General features: G+C 41.0%; 1 protein-coding gene across 8 annotated transcripts in view; it reads right to left on the bottom strand.

The window, feature by feature from the left end:
* The window catches only part of LOC136441652 (GTPase-activating Rap/Ran-GAP domain-like protein 3), a 213,355-nt gene that overhangs the window by 25,633 nt on the left and 164,393 nt on the right, over positions 1-23,329 (bottom strand). For 7 of the 8 annotated variants that reach the window (XM_066438067.1, XM_066438071.1, XM_066438069.1 and 4 more), the window contains exons 2-3: positions 12,065-12,128; positions 7,358-7,432 (exon numbers count right to left, since the gene is read on the bottom strand). In XM_066438067.1, coding sequence (XP_066294164.1) covers positions 7,358-7,432; positions 12,065-12,128 — 139 coding nt within the window. Of the gene's footprint in view, positions 1-7,357; positions 7,433-12,064; positions 12,129-13,734; positions 13,768-23,329 lie in introns of those variants that run through there. The other variant, XM_066438075.1, reaches the window with a different exon arrangement.

The following is a 23,329-nucleotide window of genomic DNA, read 5'->3' as shown; positions in this document are numbered from 1 at the left end:
TTACTTTTGTAACGGCTTTGGTAACGGCTGAATGTAGTCCGTTGTTTCTGTATGTGTATAGCCAGACGAACCGCCATTCGGTGTAACACACCAGCTAGCCAGTTTCCAAAGGCTGCTTACTTTTGTAACGGCTTTGGTAACGGCTGAATGTAGTCCGTTGTTTCTGTATCTGTAAAGCTAGCTGGTAAAAACGCCCTTCGGCAGAACACACCAGTTTCCGTTGTTGTACCATCAAAGCCTACAATGGCGACACGACGCCTCATTTCAGAATGTCTCAGGGTACCTGTCGCCAGTTTGTCTGACATTCATGAATTGATGCAGACAATAGCTGTCAGTTACAGGATTAATGATGCGGAGATAAGTAAAGACTCCATTAGATATCCTCAACTGCCTCTGCGTATTAGCACATCCACATGTTACAACACACAGCGCACGTATACATATGATGCATTGACAGTGTACCTGGCATAAAGCCAACATTAAATGGCGACTGTTGCCTTAGTACGTTTGGGACCTTTTTACATCAGCTACTCTTCTCTTCAGGTTTCGCAATGGCTGGTTATGAATTATGTATTACTCGGCTTGACTCGACTTTACAGTTTCATGGTCGAAGAATTTTCAAATGAGAAGGCTATTCATTATGTGTGAGTGGACAATGGATGGATTTGAATGCTTATTATGCGTCTTCACACGACGCTCTATGATTTATGAATTTTCAAATGATAAACTAAGATGGATTGTGCAACCACAGTTCGCATCTTCTTGTGATTTCATCACTGATAATGGCTTGGTAAAAGAAAAAGTGGGTTACTCGGTAGAATTGCTACACATACACATGTAATTATGATGGCAGAAAAGGGCGTGTATCAGTATGAAGGATATGCACAGTGAGGCCCCGTTAGGTACAGAACTGAAAACTATATAGCATAAACATATCGGAGCCAATGGCGTCGTCCTCATCTTTGATTCTTCAGTCTTGGAGGACGTGGTCTTGAGATTGAAGACGACTGCTCGATGTAGATAAAGAAACATATATTTGTAGCATTAGCATTGTTTACCTTTGTCTATTAGTACGCTGTAATTTAGGGCGTACGTCAGTCTCATTTACACGGCTGTAGGACGGGGATTGCTTTTCGACTTGACGTGACAACAAAGAAATACAAACGCGATGCGAATTACAACACTGCGTGTACGAAAAACAACAACAGATTTGTCTTTCTGACCCGGACACTAAAGTTTGTCGACAATTCAGATTTCGCGCTTGGCTGATGAGCGGTTTAATGCTCTGCCAACCATGTATGAATGCTCGCCACTTACATAACATTGATGGTGACAAGTTACGTAACTTACTTTAAATACCTACTTACTTTGCATGCTGGTGCTCTTCAGAAACCTTTCTGAGAGCTAACGGTTCTTCAATACGCTCTTTCATGTGCTTCTTATGGCTTTTGATGTGGTTAATGTGGGCAATGTATGCTTTACCTGTAGCTGTGGCATTTAGGGGCTTACCTATTGCATGATGATAATAGATTTATTGCGCAACAATTGTGCAAGGTACAAAGAATGGCAGATACATAACTACAGTTCTATATATATCTAAGGGCTAATTGTTACATAACATAACTCATAGGTATATCATACTCATACGTAGGATATCGCATTCAGCACATATTTCCTAGTAGATCTAGATATTAACTGGTTCTTTGATGTGGTTTCTAGTCTGCCATTCAAAATTAATGCGCGGTCGGTGGAGCTAGGTCTACTTCAGCAGTAGTGCCTTACATGTTTCATAATACATACGTAATGGGACAGAGTATCATAGTCAGCTAGTTCATGTTGATAAAGGTTAGACATCCAGGTAATAAGATACTCCCAAACCAACGACAAGTAACTTGATACAATTTTTGAAACAGTCTGGAAAATAGTTCATCTTTAGCCTGACCGAAGCCGAGTCGTTCAATGCATACATTATAACCTACGTTTTATATGCGATGTGGTGTCACTGGAATTGTTTATTGTATTAGTGACAGAACATGATACTTCACTACTCTTCCTTGAGTCCTAGATTATGACATTCATGAAGTGTTTACGAAATATATGTAAATTTCCGCAGGAGACTTTATTCCAATATGTGTTAAAATATTCGTGTTTTTGAGAAACTTCCAGGCCAGCTCATCCACATGCAAGTCTTGTGTGCTGAATGTGTTATGCAGCTACATGCCTTTATATAAGCGCCGACCTAAGAGTAAATCTATTTCCTGCTCATTAGCGCCTATCTGATTGGGGCCGAATTGAGAACACATACGTCAAAGTGCCATCTCTTTTCAAAAGAGATCCATTAGATTCCTTTGTCGCTGATTGGAAGAGGTTATCAGTGTATTGATGCTCTGTAGATCGTTATGCATGAATAGACACGTATGCACAATGTGGCATGTTTCTTACATAGAACTACATAGAGCAGAAAGTCTCTTTATTCCTCTTTCGGAGAAAGATCAGTGCTTGTGTCCGAAACAGACGATTGAGATCGATATTAGTGTATTTTCCCTTCCTAAAACATTCTTGAAGTTAAAGAATCGGAACAGTGTTCATATGCTAGCTGCTATAGACACGTACGGCTGCCAGTTGTCGGCCATATTTTTGTTAGACAAGCTACGCACGTACAAGGAAGCGACTTTGTTCCAGAAACCCTGCTGTGAAAATCAGACGTTGAACACACGAGGTTTTGCAAGCGTATTCATCAACCGGTACGACCACCTTTTAATGTACCAGTCAGATCCGCGACTTGTTATGCTATATGCGGTGAAACGGTTGCTTTGAAAACCGAGAACATAAAACCACCGCGAACATTTCTGCATTTACAGTATCACTGCAACCGAGGAGCGAGTTTCTAAGTCCCTGGATTTTTTATTTGATTGCCGACACATAAACGTGTTTCTTTCATGTTTTCTTTGCTAGGATCTGATACATCTTTGCTAGCAGTCAAACGCCTTGTTTATCATTCTGTAAAGCATCCATAGTTCGACATCTCTACTCGGTATTCTATCGACTTGCATTCTATAGTCTTCTTCCGCCTTATTTCTTTGACCTATAAAGTGACGACGTGCATTCCGCACTGTTTTCTCATCAAATATTTAAGGGATTGAATGAACAACGGTCGTGTTTTCAATTCAACAGCGTCGCTCAATAGAGGCGTTATTGAAGGCTGTAATAACGGTGGGCCTCTTTTATTTCGAGGATTTACCGTAACATTTAGACATATAGTTTTTTCAGACAATTAGACCTTCTGAGCTTAAAACAGAAACACAGAAATTATATTGAACGACTTGCCACGCCAGACGTTGTATATCTTATTTCATACGCAACAGTGCCTTCTGAAATAATGAGACTTGATATACTTAAGTCACGTTGCGGTGCAGGAGTGGCAAGCGGGCAGAAAAGCTGTACGCAGTGTTCATACGGAATGTTTCCATAATACAAACGTAGCCTACATATCAACTAGTAGTAAAGCAAAAAGGCCAGGGTTCTCCTGGATTATCCAATTGTATCTTGCACTGCCTACATTGACTCCGCGGTGAATAGCGATATTTTCAGCATTTGGCGTTTTATATGTATTGTATCACACATGGTTTAATGAGATTAATACCGCACTGGAAAATGTATATTGGTTTACCGATCAGCATAGTCATTTTTTCTATCCAAAAGTCGTCAGCTTCATTTCCTGAAAGAAGTGAACTTAACTGAGGACTCCTCCGTAGAAAAGAAAGACTACAAAACTTGCTTGAAATACTTAGACACATGCAATCTTTCTCTCTCTCTCGCTCTCTCTCTCTCTCTCTCTCTCTCTCTCTCGCTCTCTCTCTCTTCCACGTTATATAAACCTAAAGAAAGAGAGAGAGAGATTGCATGTGTTTAAGTATTTTGAGCGGTGTAACCTCACGCCAGCCTACAGTGCATCCCTTTGGCAGGTTTCCCAGCCCTGATCCGCCTTATTACCGCGCGGCTCCCCTCACAAGCCCCGCCAATTCTCCAAGTACTCGTCACCATAAACCAATTTCCTTTCGCTCCGTGCGCGCCGCATCACGCAATGATGGATGGATGGCTACCGGTGCGTGGGTGCGTGACTCCCCTGTTTATTCGCCCTGGTCTTGGTGCTGAATGCGCGGTTATTGTTAAACATGCACCGACAGTAGGGTTAATATCTAACCCTGGCATTCCCATGGGTACATGACTCCATTGTTTATTCACCATGGTCTTGGTTCTGAATGTGTGGCTACTGCTCAACATCCAACGAAAGCAAAGTAAAAATGGTTCTGGTTAAACATGCACAGACAGCACTAGAAAACCTAACCCTGACTTTTCCATGGATACATGACTCCCTTGATTATTCACCCTGGCCCTGGTGCTGAATGCGGGGCTATTGTTAAAAATGCACCGACGGAAATGTAAACATCTTACCCTGGCATTCCCGTGGATACATTTGGTGCTGAATGTGTGGCTATTGTTAAACATCCAACAAAAGTAAAGTAAAAATGATTCTTGTTAAAAATGCCCCTACAGCAATGTAAGAATTAAAACCTAGCATTCCCATGGGTACATGACCCCCTTAATTCTTCACCCTGGTCTTGGTGCTGAATGTGTGGCTATTGTTAAACATCCAACAAAAGTAAAGTAAAAATGATTCTTGTTAAAAATGCCCCTACAGCAATGTAAGAATTAAAACCTAGCATTCCCATGGGTACATGACCCCCTTAATTCTTCACCCTGGTCTTGGTGCTGAATGTGTGGCTGTTGTTAAACATCCAACGAAAGGAAAGTAAAAAGGATCTTTGTTAAACATGCCCCAACAGCATTTTAAGAATTTTACCCTTATATTCCCATGGGTACATAATTCTCTTGTTTATTCGGCATGGTCTTAGTGCTGAATGCGTGGTAATTGTTAAACATGCAACGAAAGCAATGAAGACATCTAATCCTGGCTTTTTCATGGATACCATAGAGCCTTCACTGCTCACCACACATTCGTTCAATAAGAATGCGGAATTTAAATCAGTCATAGATTTAAGTCCAGGGAATGATTTAGTAAGTTCACATAACTCTATGCATCTTATGATCTGGGTGTGAGTCAGAGTGCTACACGAAAGAGCTAAGGTTATTTATGGTTCAAGGGAGCAAATGTCTTGAGACATCCAATGGATCTCTGCTAAGTCGATTTGAGAATATAATTTGTTCCTCGGTTTTGCTTAGTATTCAAAGAAACTGTAGGGTTAATATTAATGGTTCAATCTTATTAAAAACGAACTTTACTTGCCGACTTCATGCAACACAGAGAAGTCGTGCAGTAGTAATTTAGCCTTTGATCCAAGAGTAGAAGTAATGGAAGTGACGGCCATTGGAAGATCAGGATGTACCAGAGTGTTACACTTGGGCAGATATTTTCAAGTAATGGAGGCACGCACTGTGCATGCACTATCGATCCGCCCCTTGTGACTAAGTCCCCCGCTTGGAGGCCAGGATTTGCACGGGTTCGGCCTACCATAAATATGAGCCGCTGTTTTCGGCAGCTTCACAGTTATGACGCTCCTATCAAAGACTCCTGGCGGCTAGAAGCAGTTTGAACTGGAACTAGTAACTATACCAGACTATTGATATGGACTGATAGTTTGGTTGTATTTTATCATGCTGCTTTTTTAGATTGTATTTATCGCTTTGTTTGTGACTTGTAGTCTGTGCAATAAATGCCTTTCTACGTGTTCAGTTATGTGTTATGTGTGGGTCACGACACCAGCAATAGCTGCCTGTGTCCCACGTGTATTGTATCGTTGAAATTCTGATAAGATAAAAAAATCAAATCACAACTCAGATCTACATTCTGCAGTGCACGGAGCCGACCCCACGGGGCAAAGGTGAGGTGGATCAAACCTGTTGAGGGTAGAATCGTGTGACCCACAACATCAAAGGACAAAATGCGTGTAACTAAACACGGAAACGTAAATATTACCGTCTAGCTATCTTCAATGAAACCTGTGTTTACCAGGGCGGTATAGACAATAGGAAGGGGTTACAGGGTGTGGCCGGGATCCGTCAATAACAACTCGCGAAACGAATGTCTAGGAAAAACACTTTGAGTGACAATTTTTTTTCCGGGACGGGAGGTTAGTATTGCTACGATGCGGCTTGATTCATTCAATCCCCGACGGACACCCAACATAGCTTCTGAAAAGCCTCTTTATTTGGATAATCAACTTGTGGAACAGTGGAGACACGTAACTGTGGTTCAGAGCGGTGAATCAATATGCGTTCGCGCGTGCGACAAATGGCAATGATGCCACACCCGCAGAGTCGCGAAGCCGTGCAGCAGCATAAGACACCGTCATACTAGAACTGTTTATCACGTATTATACCGTGTCAAAGCATTCGAATATCATAATAGTGTCAACAGTTTCATACGCGAGTTGGCGCCACGAGTTATTTATTGACATGTATAAATCATGAGCCAATACAAAGGCGGTGGCATATAAACCACAACATGCAAACTTATATACGTGTATACAATAACACCGCACATTTATCAATGCAAACGTAATGTATTGCTGCCCTGCTTTTTTCTTTTTATAGACGGTTGCGTGTCAGCAAAATGGAGCGACCAGAAAACATTACAATCTTCCCCCGTACATCTGCTTGAAAATCAGTGCACGACTATCATTCTCGCCACAGTAGCAACTCAGTTATATTACCTACACATTTATGTACGACAGGTATGATCAAAGCTCCTAAAGATCATAACTATATGTCATTGTGAGAAAAGTAAAAACAGAAAAGCCTACTTCAATAAACCAATCTGGCAATGCAAAGGTGATGTTTTGCTGCCCTTATTTTTTCCATTTTTCGAGACGGTTGCGTGGCGGAAAATGTACACGACCAAAATCTCATTGCTCAGGTAACATTTTACTTGTATTCACATAACATCAATGTACGGCAGGTGTCTATAACAACATGCCACAGCGAGTGAAGAAGACTTAACCCACCTCAACCCACCTTTTTGATTTTCGAGGCGGAGCGTATCATCTTCTTAAAAATCAGTACACGATCAAAATCTCATAGCTACAGTAACAATTTACTTCTATTCTCACAACATCAATGTACGGCAGTCCCCATATCAACATGCCGTTGCGAGGGAAAGGAAGACCAAACAATAAACCAACCTGGTAATACAAACGTTTCGCTGCAATTTTTTGTTTGTGTTTGTTTGTTGAAAAGGTTGAGTGTCAGCAAAGTGGGTGTTCCTATCAATGTACGGCAGCAATAGCTAGTTCCTATAACAACACGTCATTGCGAGAGAAAATAATAGCGGACTCACCTCATTGTTCTCCCCGTTCTCTACCCGGAAGCGGCCGGCACCCTGTACCGCCCCGTCCGCCGTGCACGAGATGAGCTTGATGGGAACAAGGAACGACATTCTGGTCAGAACAACGCCTTAATGCTCTCTTTTCACAGACAATAATCCTTCTACAGTCTACCCGGAGCTTCAACCGCTACTCTCTGAATATTGCCAGCAGGTGCTAGCCCGCTTGTTTGGGGCGGTTGTGGCGGGACAGACCAGCGGACGACTGCTAGAGCTCTCGTCAACCTGTCGGATCAATACTCTCTACAGAACCCCGCAATCTGCACTGTTTATAAACGGAAAGCCGGGCTATTTTTGCACCCCCCTTTGTGGCGAGCAATCAGCCAACCAACCGGAATAATGCATACGAAATCCCGTCCATTCAAAATCCATACTTGGTCCGCGTTTGTCTCTCGGAGGCGCTGATTGGTTCCCGAGGAGACCATTAGATCTCTCGGCTGATCGATCTTCCGTCGACTGTTCAGTGGGCGGTGCCATCCTGGGTCGTACGTGGGGGGAGGGGGGTCTCCCTGTTTTTCCAGCAGACATTATGCAGCAGCTTGGGTTATCCCGCTGAGAATTGGAATCGTGACTGGCTGCAAACGTTGTGGCAGGCTGAGAAAAACACGCTAACAGGTGGAAATATCAGTGGACCAAAGTTCGTTCACTCCTAAGTCCCTGTGTACGGCCATGTTGATTTGATAATATCGATGACATCCTCAATGATGATTCTTTATTTTGGGGCTTTCACATCTTCTTCTTCGCGTTCTAGACATTAGTATCCGTTTTCCGAAATATCTTTTTTCAATTTACGGCATGCATTTGCTCATTTCGTAGCTGCTTTGTCCGATTTACAGTATGGTAGAAAACATTTTTTTAACTTTTGGAAATTGACGAAAATTGACGCGCGCGCAGATGCCATCCATATAATCAGATCATTATGGCCTCATGCAGCAGCTAGACTCCCGCTGGGGACTGGAAGCGTGACTGGCTATCATCGTTGTGGCAGCGTGAGCAAAACAAGCTAACAGGTGGAAATATCAGTGGACCAAAGTTCGTTCACTCCTACGTCCCGGTGTAACTGAGAAACGGCGTGCCTCGCCAAGCAAGGTATAGGGACCGCGGTCGATCCCAACGTATTGGATTCAGCCGGCGGAAACTATCCTGGCGGATGTACAGATCTTCTCTCATGAGCTGTTTTAGAAACTAAGAGTTCTTATCCCAATCAGAAGTCAGCACTTGTGCCTGGCAGTGTGAATTTCTATCAGGCACCCTGTACGCGTACAAGGAGCAATGCTTTTACCTAAAACGGTCCACATTCTTTGAATAATTTCATCAGTTTGGCGTATGACTGAATAGCAAGCCTTTTTTATTCACAAATTAGTATTTAGCTATTTTAACTAGCTTTAGTGCACTGTGAATTAGTCAGTATTGCCCTGATGAAGATGACAGTCATCGAAACGTCGGCTATTGTAAAATACTTTGTTGTGAATAAAAGAACCTTGCTATTCGGTCCATAGTCTTATCCGTTGTAGTTATCAGAAACAACTGCTTAAGCATGCATGTGATTTCTGTGGTTTCAGCAACCTTTCAACATCCCCATTACCACTGTGACTTGATTGAATAAACATGTTCTTCTTCGCATAATTTTAATCGTTTTGTCTTAGAGCAATACTTGCCTATGACGGGTAAGCATTGTTTATGAGTAGAAGACAAAATATATATCTTTGCAAGCTTCTTCTATAAAAAGAAGAATAGACATTATACTACTTCCTTCGATGCATCAAGGTATAACAGTCCGATAAACATGAGAAGAATTTCCCATCTATCTTAACTAACGACGAATCCTTCTATTTTAGGACGCAGTTTTTAATATTTCCGGTAGTTGCCAATCCTAGTTGTCTACCAACCCGCACCGTATGCTCCGTGTATTGATTTCAGAAGAGCTGTCCTAATAAAGTTTCACAATCCATCAACAAGGGCGGAAAAGACGCCTCCGTGGAATTTGAATGGCTTTTCCTCATTCTAGCGGGAGCACTCTCTCATAGGCAGCAGCAGAACGGCCTTGTTCTATTCTTAGAACATCCTGTTCGAAATTAAATAGAAAGGACGGAAGCTTTGTCATGCGTGGTTTTGAACTTGGAGTTGAATAATAAGAGTTTCTAAGAATACCTTCTTGTCTTGTTAACAACTTCCTGTGGGTGTCTGTGAGTTTGGGAGATGATAGGCCAACAGCTACGGAAAGACTGAAGTTCCGGACACGAGAGCTTTCAAGCTTTTGAAGACAGATTGGCTTACTTGGCAGCCGCCACCGCTGTGTGCGGCACGGAAGGGAACCCTCCCACGGGGGGCCGCATGAAACGTGGGCGAGCCGTCTCCACTTAACTCACAAACCGCAGAAACATGTCTAGATCCGGACGTGGCGTCTAAATATATCTGAGACCAATAGCGCGGCAGGCAAAGGTGGTCCTTTGAAAATGAAACTCGTTTCATTTAGTGTGCTCTAAAATTCAGGCCGCCAAACTTTCTGGTACGGAAACAAGTACCAGTAACGTTAATGATTAGATTTTTTAGACCAGATACCACCCAAATGCCACGTGTTTGACATGACTGTATACATATATACAGTATATATATATATATATATATATATATATATATATATATATATATATATATATATATATATATATATATATATATATATATATATATATATATATATATATATATATATATATGTTTGTGTGCGCGTTTGTGTGTGTGTGTATGTGTATGTGTGTGAGCGCGTCACTGCGTGACTGTGTGTGTGTGTGTGTGTTTGTGGGTATGTGTGTGTGTGTGTGTGTGTGTTTGCGTGTGTGTGTGTGTGTGTGTGTGTGTGTTTGTGTGTGTGTGTGTGTTTGCGTGTGTGTGTGTGTGTGTGTGTGTTTGTGTGTGTGTGTTTGTGTGTGTGTGTGTGTTTGCGTGTGTGTGTGTGTGTGTGTGTGTTTGTGTGTGTGTGTGTTTGCGTGTGTAGGCATCATAACAGGTTTCACTACACACTGTTGCAATCCAGAACAAAAAGCATGTGCATTGTCAAACATGTAGTATAAAAATCAAGTGATATTTTTCGTAATAGATTTGGTTCTGTCTAGGCTATCCCTGCAGGAGGGAAGGCGTTTCTTTTGCGCGGAAGTCTGCAGCCTTCCAGATGACTTATTGAATTCCATAACAAGCCGTAGAGATTTACACAAACACTCACTGCACCGTATAAGGTGTTGATTCGAGGGAAGACCAGCATACCCGCCCACGCGATTTGACGCGCCAGGAACGTACTAACAGCTGGAACTGTGCAGTTGGTGCCCTACTTTCGCCGTGAGTGTCTTGTGACCGGCTAAAACGTGCTACGTAAAGAACTGATCAAACCGACATGGAAGGTCTTCCTGGAGAGTTAAAGAGGAGAACCTAGTCTAAACAAGAGTAACAAAATAAATTCAATTGACCATGATGTGGTATTCCTGATTCTATTTGCTTTAGCCGGTCTTCCATCCATATAAGAGTAGTTTTGACTTAGCTTCGCCATCAAGACCACAAAAACCTCCGATAGATGTTGAAACGAGACAGGGACATGAGGCGAAGCTGCGGGAAATGCCCCAATGTTGGTGTTTTCATCAAATTAGAATTTCACGTTTGTTACTATAGCAACGTAATCAACAGAGACTCAAACAAACCAATCTAATTTCAAACGGCTAAAGAATAACAAGAAGAAGCGCCAAATATTGTTATGAAGTTACCAAGACAACGTAATTTGAGAATTAGGTTAGATTTTTATATAAACGTTACTTTCATTTTGGGTTCAGGACAAAATGGAATATAGATGTCATTGCTTCCCTATTCTGGTCAACTATAGGTAAATCCCGGATATAGAATCGTATAAACTTCTAGTACACTCCTTTCTATAACATGCAACAATGTTGAAAAGGCCATTTGTGGTGAATACGTTACATTAACTTTGGGAGCCAAGTAGCGATATGAACCGGATAAAGGTGAAGAGAATTGAGGAAAGACTGATTGCAGCTGCAGGGTGTTCAGACCACTGTAGCAGCAGAACACAGTGGACTACTAATACGTTACATTAAATCACATGAAAAGTGTACTGTTTCGTACTATTCAGATGGCACCCCCCCACCCCCCCCCACGGAGGAAGACAACCATGATATGGGCAAACAAAGTAGGAAGGGAGGTCAACAGGTCTTTTAACAGCCTGTAGTACATAGTGGAGTTTGGATCCTTGATTTACTTATCCATATATCTCCATGTCCCCGAAAAACAACCACGGAATGATCCATTCCACAGGTTGAGAAATGGGCGAACAGGGTTTTTTGATACCGAGCCGTTCTCTTAGCATTACTTCCCTTGCTACATTGCGTGTACTAACATGATCTGAAACCTTTCTTTTTCAAATTGTACAAAAGATGCGATGTTTGCTTAGCCTGGAGCAGAGTCTTGCTAGCTTTAGTCCGCTTCAAACGGTCGCTACTCCGTCAGCTAGTGTCCTCTATTATTGTTGGAATCTTAGTATTCCTTAAGAAACAAACATACACATATACATACATACATACATGCATACATACTTACAAACATAGAAATGTGTAAACATTAAAGATATATGATAATTAAAAGTATATATGATATACTTACCAGTTCCACAGAGCCGTAGTGCTTTCTGCTGAAGGCGCCTCTTCTGGAGTCTGAGTTTTGACAACTGAAATAACAATAAAAGAAATATGTTAGAAACACCCTCATCTTAAATTGAACTGATAGTGTTCAGATAGTGTTTAGACGAAGGGGTTAAAACTCACAAACGAAGGCTGGTTTCTCTAAGAAAGACAGTAAGAGAAAGCGTATTAGATAAGATAAGATAATATCTATGATTCGGTGACTAGGTACACAGATGTATCATCTTGCCGTTGTAGCAAGGTGGTCGAGTAGTTCGTGTTGTACATAAAAAAGGCATGTAGCGAGCGGCTATGCATCCGTTTGAAACGTATATATGTATTATACAACGCGGATCGCATGTTGGATACTTATCATTCTACCATGCATCGATTCATCACTACCAAAACGGGGCAAGGAAAAAAAAAACAAAAAAAAACGGAGTCTACATATGCAGTAACATGTGCTGTACACACATTGACTTAATCTATTCTTTTTATCAATATACCCATTACTATTCTACTCATCTATACCACTGTAAATTGTAGACAGCCTTGTACCAGCTGGCCAGGCGTTAAGATAACACGGAGGACAGAAGCCTTTTACAAGGCTTTAAGATAGCCCTCCGATTTCAACAACAAGGTCAGAAGTCTTGTACAAGGCTCTGCGCTCTAAATTCCCCACCAAGGACAGAACAACGTCTGTGGCAGTGAATGCATTAATTCTATTACACGATATGCATGAAGGGGCGATGACTATCAAACATTTGGTGTATGCTGATAATGGTGATAGATATTGATGAGGAATGTTCATAGTTTGATAAATTTACCCATCTCTCTCTCGATTCTCCCATCGCTTCGCAATGGATGAGCACCCCTTCCTCCTCAACCCCGTTTGTGTTACCAAACGTATGTACAAAGCCAGTGTAACCTTTGGATGTGTGAACTCTGACAATAAAGGCGAGTTATGTCCCTTTCTGGATCCCACTTCTTAAATCATCCACGTAGTTCGCACCCTAGATTCGGCACCGAGGGCAGAGCAACAAGGCGACTGACATGACTGAAATGAATAAAAGGGCAAGCCTACTTGACGTTTAACCTCAACCGAAGAAGCGGTTTCAGATTTTGTGGACACAGGTAGAATGATTTATAGTATAGTGTTATTCCCTTTTATGCCGGACGAATTCCCATTTTCTTTCACTTTACCTTCAGCACCAAGGACAGAACAGCATATTTGTAAAATATGTAAAACGACAAGTTTGCTAAACACCATACATATTTTTGATTTGGTAGGCATATACAGCCTTTTCTATAGTTCTTTGTTATGTCCCTTTATATCGGATGATCATGAAGTCTCTCTTTTTGATTTACCATCTTTGATAACACTGCAACGTCAGCACTAAGGACAGAACAACTAAGCTACAGAGCTGTAAAATGTGTAAAACGACAAGTCTACTAGACACCACACCTATTTGTGATTCGGCTGGCATTTGTAGAATCTATTGTTCATTGTGTTGCCCATTTATGTTGGATGATCATGCAATCTCCCTTTCTTAGTTGCCTTTTTGATAGCACTCTAACTCCAGCACCAAGGACAAAACAACAATGCTACATACTGTAGATATGATAAAACGACAAATCTGCTAAACACCATACCTGAACCGCCGCATCGTTGTGCGCTGCCTCAGCATGTTACGTGCAACAAGACACAATGCCTAGCCTTTATATATGGTCGGGGAAATTCTAATTTATGTTTGTTTACAATAGATGACACCGCTCAGTTCATCTCGAGTGTCACAACATGCCCGACCTTTATGAAATTACCGTGCGCTGAAGGGTCGGCAGGTTGGAGATGTTTGACAACAAACGGAACATCAGGGGTTATTGTGACCGGAGAGAGAAACGACAATAGAGATGGTGGAATGCCTGTTGATTACTTCTAAGTTCTACCTGCAGTGTAGTCGGTATTGGATATTTGTCACTGTAACTCACTTAATCTTCACGGTAGCAAAATTTGACGGTGTAAGGAAAATTGACATTTCCACAGTTTAACTTTACGGCGGTGGTAAGTGATTTACAGAACGGATGTGTGAAGGAACCATATTGAATAATAACAACAATTTTTTTCAAGTGATGATAAGCTCACGGTTCAGAGGTGACCGTGAAAACAATGAATACGAAGGTACAGTTAAAGAAACAAGAATTACAGTATTGGGTGCGCCGACTATGCTTTCTTTGAAGCGAGGGACGATTTGCGGGGCGGTCAGAATTAAAGAGTCTTAAAAATACCAGCCTGAAGCGGCTAACGCAGGTGACGTCAATACGATGTTGTATAAGCAACCAGTCAACAATCTCAAAGTGCACGTTGAGTTAGAATGTATTAGAATCTAGTCAGTTGATGGTATATTTGTAAGTACGGACTGCATGTTAGTAGGACACTAGGTAGTGACCAACGTATAAGATAATTAACGTAGCGGGTATTTCACAGTACCCATTCATATTAGAAATCTTTATCTCTTCTTCAGTCCTTCAGAATCTTCTGAAAGATGATTGAATAAGTAACAACATTCATGGGGCCAAGAACACGTTTACCTGTAAACGATCCTCCTTGCTTTGACAGACAGGCAGACAGGCGTATTGTTAAGTTCAATACAGTGGAAAACTAGCTATCACGTAATCATCTTTTCTCATGTAAATTTCGTCCTCATTTCTTTACATAACCTGCAATTATATAAGACTAGGCACAGATCATTAACATGCACGGCACCTATCCCAGCAAAACAGGAAGGCGAATCCTTTGACGTAGTGCTGCTTTAATCACAAGCCGAATCCCGAGGCCCCAAATTAGGGAAACCTTTTGAAGAGTGAAGCCTGTATCAGTAATTAGCGGGGACGTCCCGCCTGACCAATCAAAGGGCTGGCAAATACCGGCTCTGACGTCACAAGGCTTCTCGTGAAGAGCACGAGTCTACAGGAGGAAGTACCAATAACTCAGAGGACATGAACACTTCTACAGGAGGGGGGGGGGAGGTTTGGCTAGCAATAACTCAGAAGGGGTACCAATAACTCACGGGGGGGGGGGCGCACTTCAACGCTGGGGAGGGGAGCAAATAGGGAATGTGGGTCATGAACAAATGTGTACGGTTCTGAATTGCCTCCTCCAAAATTAAACTCTGGAACTGTTTAGAAACTGCGTAGACGATCCATACATTTATCCGTAGTTCATGACGAACTGATCCTGACCTCCCGATGTAGATACCATTATAGACGTTATTTATCTTTTTCATCATTAATATAGTAGTGGTAGTATATAAAGACAATTCAAACTCTACAACTGGATAAAAATTCGGTGATTTATTTCCGGACGTTTCGAGTGACATCCATCACTCTTCTTCAGCGTCACTAAAGTGAACTAGCAGAACTAACCAGTACTTATATATGATAACTAGAAAAATTGGTTTTTACATGGCAAATCACACAGTCATGCATAAGCGATATTGTAATGTAAAATGAGTTAGGAAGGTTCCTATGGTAAAGTTCACAAACGTAGTAGTAGTCCACTGTTTTCTGCTGTTTATATGCGATAGTTTGTACATGTATTTAGAATATTGTTAAAAGGTCGTTATGCTGTCCATTGTAATGTCTTGTCCTTGTCAGCAGGGCTAGCCTTTTGTAATAGCCTCATGCTAGTTAGGCAGCCCTGGCTGAGTGTCCTAAGCAACCAAACTAATAAACCAATAAATAAATAAATAAACGGTCAAACTGGCCTTCCTGAAAACAGTGATTCTAATTACTGTGGCAAGCAAAAGATACTAGCTAATGCATGACCAATCATGTTGAGTTGAGACACCTTGTATTCATACGTTGATAGATTTGATTATATACTGAGAGGAGACAATCCTTACTGTGTTCAAATAGGTATATACATCAAAGAATGTTTAGACATAAGAACAAGTAATGTATAAGTATACGACACGCTAAATTTCAATATGTTGCCCTATTCCATATGACTGTATGTAAACAAACTCATTAGTATGGACTTTGTTTGTTAGCATGTATGTATGCATGTATGTATAGATTAAGTAGACCTTACGAGAGTCGCTGTACCTTTGTTGTGTCAATAGAGATTGTTTACGTTGCGCAGAAGAACGGTTACTCAAGTAACTGGATGAATTCGAAAACGATCCGGCGTTCGTCAGTGACTGAGCCAAAATTTTTAGATCACCAACTATTCATCCAAAACTCTGAATTGATATGTTAAAAGCTGAAGACAATTCCAAGATATTTGCTTCATGGTTGTCTGTGTGTTTTCATTCGTTGGTAAATTTTGCAAAAAAAGCTGATGCGAAAAGCATGTCGACATATCAGGAATCAAGCGGTGACGGCGAGCTGCTTTCACGCATACTAAAGAAAAATAGTCGATCACAACTTTTGTCAGATATATCTGTCATGTCACAAGAGGTCACCGTATGGGTCAGAGGTCAATAAGATAGCGGACAGCGATGCTGATTGCATCTAGAAAGTGATTTGATTGGAATGAAAACTCACGAATGTGCTGACGGTGTAGACTTAACAGATATGGGTTAACACACATATAGTGACACACATATAAACAGTAGGTAAATATTTAAACGACTGCTTTGTCTTTAGAAAAAATACCGAAACTGATTATCCCTACTCGATTATATAAATAAATAAAAACGTGTGCTAGCCCTTATTGTATTATACTAGTGATTAGGCTGTTAACTTTCATTCTATACTTCTATTTTGTATTACGTTTAAGAGTTGTTGCCATACTTTGTACCGTGTATAATTGTCGTGCAATAAAGTTATCCATATAAACTCACACACGCTCTCATACATACAAACACACACACACACACACACACACATACACACGCAATTAAACTCACACACACACATTAACACACATAGGGATACTCACACACACACACATACACATACGCACGCGCAAAATCTCTCTCTCTCTCTCTCTCTCTCTCTCTCTCCTCTCTCTCTCTCTCTCTCTCTCTCTCTCTCTCTCTCTCTCTCTCTCCCTCTCTCTCTCTCTCATACACACACACATTAACACACATAGGGATACTCACACACACACATACACAGACGCACGCGCAAAATCTCTCTCTCTCTCTCTCTCTCTCTCCCCCTCTCTCTCTCTCTCTCTCTCTCTCTCTCTCTCTCTCTCTCTCTCTCTCTCTCTCTCTCTCTCTCACACACACGCACACACACCCATACACTGACAGGAGAGACATTCACACAAGCCCACCACTGTAGCTGGATGTAAGATGTGAAATTAAAGTCGATAGGAAGTCGTTAATCTTAATAAATCAACCTACAGCGTCGTGATCACACCTAATCCCCGTATCCGTAAAACCTCTCAAGAAATGGATTCTAGGAGAAAGGGCAAATTATCGAGCATACATCTAAGGGAGTAGGATTAAAGTATTAGATGGACACATGATTCAGAGCCAAGAAGTAATTTCAGTAGATGGCATGTTAATGGGATAGCGTTGAGGATCTCGTTTTTCTTTGCCATCTATTTTCCATCTTCCTGTACTGTCTGCCATTTGGAAAAAAACGACCGATCCCACACACATAACTTTAAGACTGATCGTTGCATTTATAGATATTTAGGGTTTTATGTGGTCTATATTTTCCATATACTTTTGTGTTTATCTGTACTCATATCCTATAAGCATTGGTAAAATGAATAAAAAGAAGAACAATTACGGTAAAGATAATTCATTTTTTGCGTTTCGGCGCCTTCGCGCCGGAACGCTTTGTCCTGGCTTTTACCTTGCAGGCAGGCAGGAACCAGGGAAGCTTGGTTCAACACTGTGTCGCACACAATAAGACCTTATATGGCAATACGTTCCCAAATCCTTGTATAGCCGTTGCCTTATATGGCAAGGGAGCACGAAAAGGCAGGCAGGCTACATTTGCATGACACACAGGAGGGCGACCGCATGTACCTGCTACAACTGTTCGGAAATATCATTGCATTGTGGTTTCGGACTTTGATATCCTGAAAAATGACCATATTACATCTATTCCGCAAGATTGCAGAAGAAAAAAAATGATTTCGTCAAGAAAACGACCAAAAATCGGCATAAATGATACCATATAGTGAGGTTATAGCATTACGTACAGAGTGACGGGTTACGTACCGCAGCTTGGCCCATCTGGCAACGCGAAGCACTTCGGACCCAGAAGATCCGGGTTCGTGTCCGTGCATGGATTTTTTTTCTTTTTAGATATTGAATATCAAAAATATATATTGATATTATTAATCTATCAATATCATATTTATGAATATCATTTTTTCATTAATAAATAAAGAAATATCTTATATTTGTTATTTTTAAATATTCATTAAGGCCTTTGTCTTATGAACAGGACTTCATAGATTCCAAACCCGGCATTCGAATTTTTCTGTTCATTGTAATGGAAAATACCGTGCAGCGGCTCCTATGCGCGGTAAGATGATTCTTGCAAAACACTCGCCACTAAACTTCTATCCCCGATGTAAACAGAGGCTCTTGATGTTGTTTGCAAAACAGCGATTCTTTGTTACAGTAGCAAATGCTCTATTGTTCAGTATCGACTTCATTCAGACAACACGGACGTGGAAAGTGGCGCCGCTTGGCACAAAACTATGGGAATTTTCATGCATTTTAGTAAAATTACCCAGGAAAATAAGGAAGAAATGTTGTAAATGCGGAAACCAGAATAATACGGATGAGGTAGCTGTTGATTTGTTTGACATTTGGTAGTCATTTTAGATAGAACCTTAGCTGTTATGAACTTCTATTTCACTTAATTACCATAGTGCTGATGATTCAATGGTGCTTTTTCAAATTTTATGTTTTATTGCGTGCCATGTACATAAATAGCTTTTATAATAAGCCTATTATACATTTTATAAATAAGTACAAGTTGTAGGCCAAGACCAGCTTTTTCAAAAGCACTTAAGTTAAGTGACGTAACTTCAAAATTGCTTTCCCCAATCTGCCTTTCTCTATTAAAACAGTACTCATTTCCCAAAATGACAATTTTTCTTATAGACTGAACAGCCCTTGAGTGACTTCCTCTGGCAGATTTTACTTCAAGTAAAGGGAAAAGACAATTCACACTCATAAACGTAGCCGAAACGCCAGCTTTTTTTAAAAGCTCTTGTTTTGACTACCCCTACTAGTACTTCCTTTCGATAATCCCTACGCCACTGCCCCTACTGCTAGATGCGGTCCCGTCATCTCATTAAACGGTTGAATCCCTCTGACCCAGTTTCAGTTCTTCACTGTCCAGATTCACTCAAGAGGTGATCCAATCCACCGTTCTATCGATCTAATCATCCGGGTCTCCCCTCTTCAAACTGAATATAAGGGAAGCTATTATCAGAGCCAACTGACATCTAACGAACTGCCGATACGTAATCTAAATCCATGGCCCGCGCCGACTAATATGGAGAATGGGAGCCTTCAGATTACGATGATTATCATTAAAGAAAAACGTAATATCAAAGGCGGCCAGGAACTTGCTATACGGAGGTTACTGTGGGTTTACATACCCGTTAAGGTTAATCTGTCACTGCTGTTTCGGTACGTCAGAGGTCAAATCATGCGAGATAGAACGCTTTCTGCCGCCATTATCAAATCCAAGATGGCGCCTGACAATAGTCTGACCCCCACATGTTGCAATCAATCATGAGAGTCCACGTTATACATATAACCATATTTGGAAAAAAATAACGCTCTGTCAGAAATGTTGACAACAGACGGCCCAATTTCATTGAGCTTCAGCCTCTTACCACTCGTATTCATAGGGAAAATATCTACTACGGCCATGTTTATGTTGTATCTCCAGAGATTTATTTCAATTTTTCATTTGTTTATCGAACGATGGCATTAAAAACATTGTGACTCATATATACACCGCATAAAATTAATGAGAGACCAGAGGAACATCCTTGGTTCTTCTGTTTGTCCGGCACTTCAATAAAAAAAAAATCAACAGAAAACTAATGCAGAATAAAGTGTGATAACATAAAGAAAGAAGATAACAGAAATTTGAAATAATAAAAATCATCTTAATTATAGCCATTAGCCGTACTACACACCGAATATGATAAAACAGATAACATACATGTAAAGGTATCAACAACAATCAAATCCCCTGAGACCGTCCGACTACTGACTGTCCCCTTTGGGTATGCAGTGTAAATAAGTTTAGGGAAGAATATAACCAGCTGTCGCGCCGCGTGCCTGCGAACCTAATGTGTTACACCGAAGGGAGGTTATAACGGATATATAGATCAGACACAGGTCAGATTCATCTGGGTATCCTTCACACAGATATCAACAATAAGGGAGCCAGGTTCCGGCTCCAATGTCAATGTCCTAAAACCTCCTGACCTCCGACGTAAGCCTACCTTATATAACCTGACAGATTCTTAGATAACTGACGGGTGTGCGCGCAGATAGGCACGTAGGCCCGATGTGATGGGAGGACAATGGGGAGAGGGCCTTGAAGAACGCTGGCGCCAAGTCATGGGAAATGGAAATGTTATTCACGATAACAACGTATGATAAAAGCTTATTTGTAAGTTCGTACACGAAGGCTAATTGCACGTACGTGGACGTGGGAGACATACATGTAGTAGTCAAATGCGACGATGGAGAATGATTGGAATTATTGTAACATAAAACTAGTTCAAGTACTTGTTTTTGCTGTATGTAGACAACATAGATTCTAAATAACAGCATGGTTCCAAGAAAGGCATGAATATAGAAGGACAGAAAAATGATTTTTTTATGTTCAAAAATCTCTCAAACTCGGGAACGTTTTCTTAATGTCCCATCCGAAATACTAGTACTGCAACTATACCCCATTTCAGTAGTATGCAAGTCGATTCCAACGTTCCAGGTCCAGAGGCATTGTTATTGACACATAGTCTAAGCATCGTATTGGTAGTGATTAAAGAGGCTATGATATCAGCATCTCGGGCCGTGCAGCTGCACCCCCTGTCATAAGCTGTGAGAACTGCAGATGTAAACCTGACAACACAGCTATGATAAAGTATTACCGACATGCCTGATAGAACTACCTCACGATCTAACGACCAAAGTAAGAGTCTTATAAAAGAATGCATAATTCCCCGTGGACAACTTATTTCTGATTGCTCGGTTGTCAAATCAGCAGGAAAATGATGCTGGCTATTACCAAACTAGCTGCACCTCATTCACAAAGTGCTAGGTGGCGCTACACGCCTGCCATTCACAAAGTACTAGCTGGCGCTTCTCAATTGGCATATTATTATGCCAGATGGAATATATTGTAGGCAATCAACCATTTTCAATCAAATTTGTTTGTTTTTTAATGAGAATTTCTAAATGCAACACTGGCGTCCCTATGGGACGGATTCAAGGACTAATTCCTGTTCATTAGACATACAGGCACTGCCCTTGGACTTAATTTCACAAAGCTGATAGGATTTTCTCCACGCTTCTGTAGATATGAAATGACTGAACGTTCTTAGTGCGAGCGTAGAATGGGAATTGGGAAATATCAAAAGCCGATCGTGATAAACCCAGGACTTACAGGCCAGTGAGTCGGAGTGAGTTTAACCGTTAGCACGCTTAAGTAGCTGTTCGGCACCCAATTGATTCACTATTGGTTACAGATTTAGGCAGCAGGGAGGCGGTTAAGTGAGCTGTCACATTCATAGTCACGACCTACCAGAACGAGAGGCGTAAAAGAATAAAAATACTCTATATGCACAACCAATTTTTGTATTCAACCGACGTTTCGATGACCATCAGCTGTCACATTCATTTAGAGCAATTCTGAATGGTACATTGTATATGTTACGATTTTCGAGCAATGAAAAGGAAAATGGAAAAATTGTGTTTGAAGTAAATGTATATTACAGGTTTCAAGAATTTGTTTTTACCGTTGTCCTTCTTTCATGCCGTGTTATACAATAACGGGGATCAGTGAAATCACCAGCCTGGCGCCCCTTCCCTCAGCTTCCGCACGTGAACGCCAGCTGACCCGCTATGTCCATCATCCGGCTCTGACGGACAGATTCCTAAAACGATTCCGGCAACGTTGCGCCGCGTAATTGGATAGTTTTAATACGACGAGAACACTTTATCCCTCACAGCCTTATTAGAAAGCTCTTTCTAACGGCGTTTTGCGGAGTTAATATCTCTCGGATCGAATGAAAATGTCCTGAAATTGCGACCCGAGGCGACAGTAAGATGTTATTAGACATAAATGGTCTACAGACAGGCACGGGTAATGTCTCTCCCATGGAGAATAAACGTCAATCTCACTAATACGCCATTAGTTACGCAACGTAGTTTCGCTGAGTAACATACGATTCTGGCTATGGAGGAAGAAACTACTAAATTGGAACAGTTAAAAGTTTTTGAATTGACTACAATTTACGAACTACATTCAAAAGGAATGTACATGTACCTAATATGATTTTAGAGGCAAACTTCAATAAAGCATAGTTCAGAAAAAGCTGCCTCAACGCTTTGAACGATTGGCTGGCAATGAATTAACGGCATCATACATTCTACCAATCCTTTTTTGTTATTCAAAGAAAACATCAAATAATACAAATGAATGGACAAAGACAAAGTATCATATGATGCTAGCAATAGAGGCGGAAACTACTAAATTGGAACGGTTTAACGTTTTTGAATTGACTACAATTCACGAATACATTTTCACTAAGTATCATACGATACCAGCTATGGAAAGAAACTACTAAATTGGAACGGTTTAAAGTTTTCGAATTGACTACAATTCACGAACTACATTTCAAATCATGTAGCGCAGAGAAGTTGCCAACCCTGACCTTAACGATAGCTACGTACTGTAAATGCATTTAAGTTCGCGTGGTTTTTATTTTGTGCTAAGGCGAAAATGGAGTGTTTTAAGATCGCGGCAGTGCTATAGTTACAAACTGCTACTGTACCGGACAAAAATATTTGCAGTACTAGAAAGGCCGTCATTTGCCCCTGAGCAAATACAGCATGTTTAGCCATACTCCTCCCCATGCAAGAAGTGGGCTGTCCCAAAATAACACCTGGGCAAATCGAAATATTAACTGCATGTAGAAAGGCAACATTTGCGAGAGCATTATACTTCGACAATCTCCCTCCTGATGCATAAATGGACTGTTCCAAAATCACCCGTACAAAAACTCTCTCTACAAGTT

This window comes from Branchiostoma lanceolatum, chromosome 9, assembly GCF_035083965.1.
Source record: "Branchiostoma lanceolatum isolate klBraLanc5 chromosome 9, klBraLanc5.hap2, whole genome shotgun sequence".
Lineage (NCBI taxonomy): Eukaryota > Metazoa > Chordata > Leptocardii > Amphioxiformes > Branchiostomatidae > Branchiostoma > Branchiostoma lanceolatum.
The sequence above is the reverse complement of the archived record's forward strand: the minus strand, read 5'-3'. Positions and strand labels throughout refer to the sequence as shown.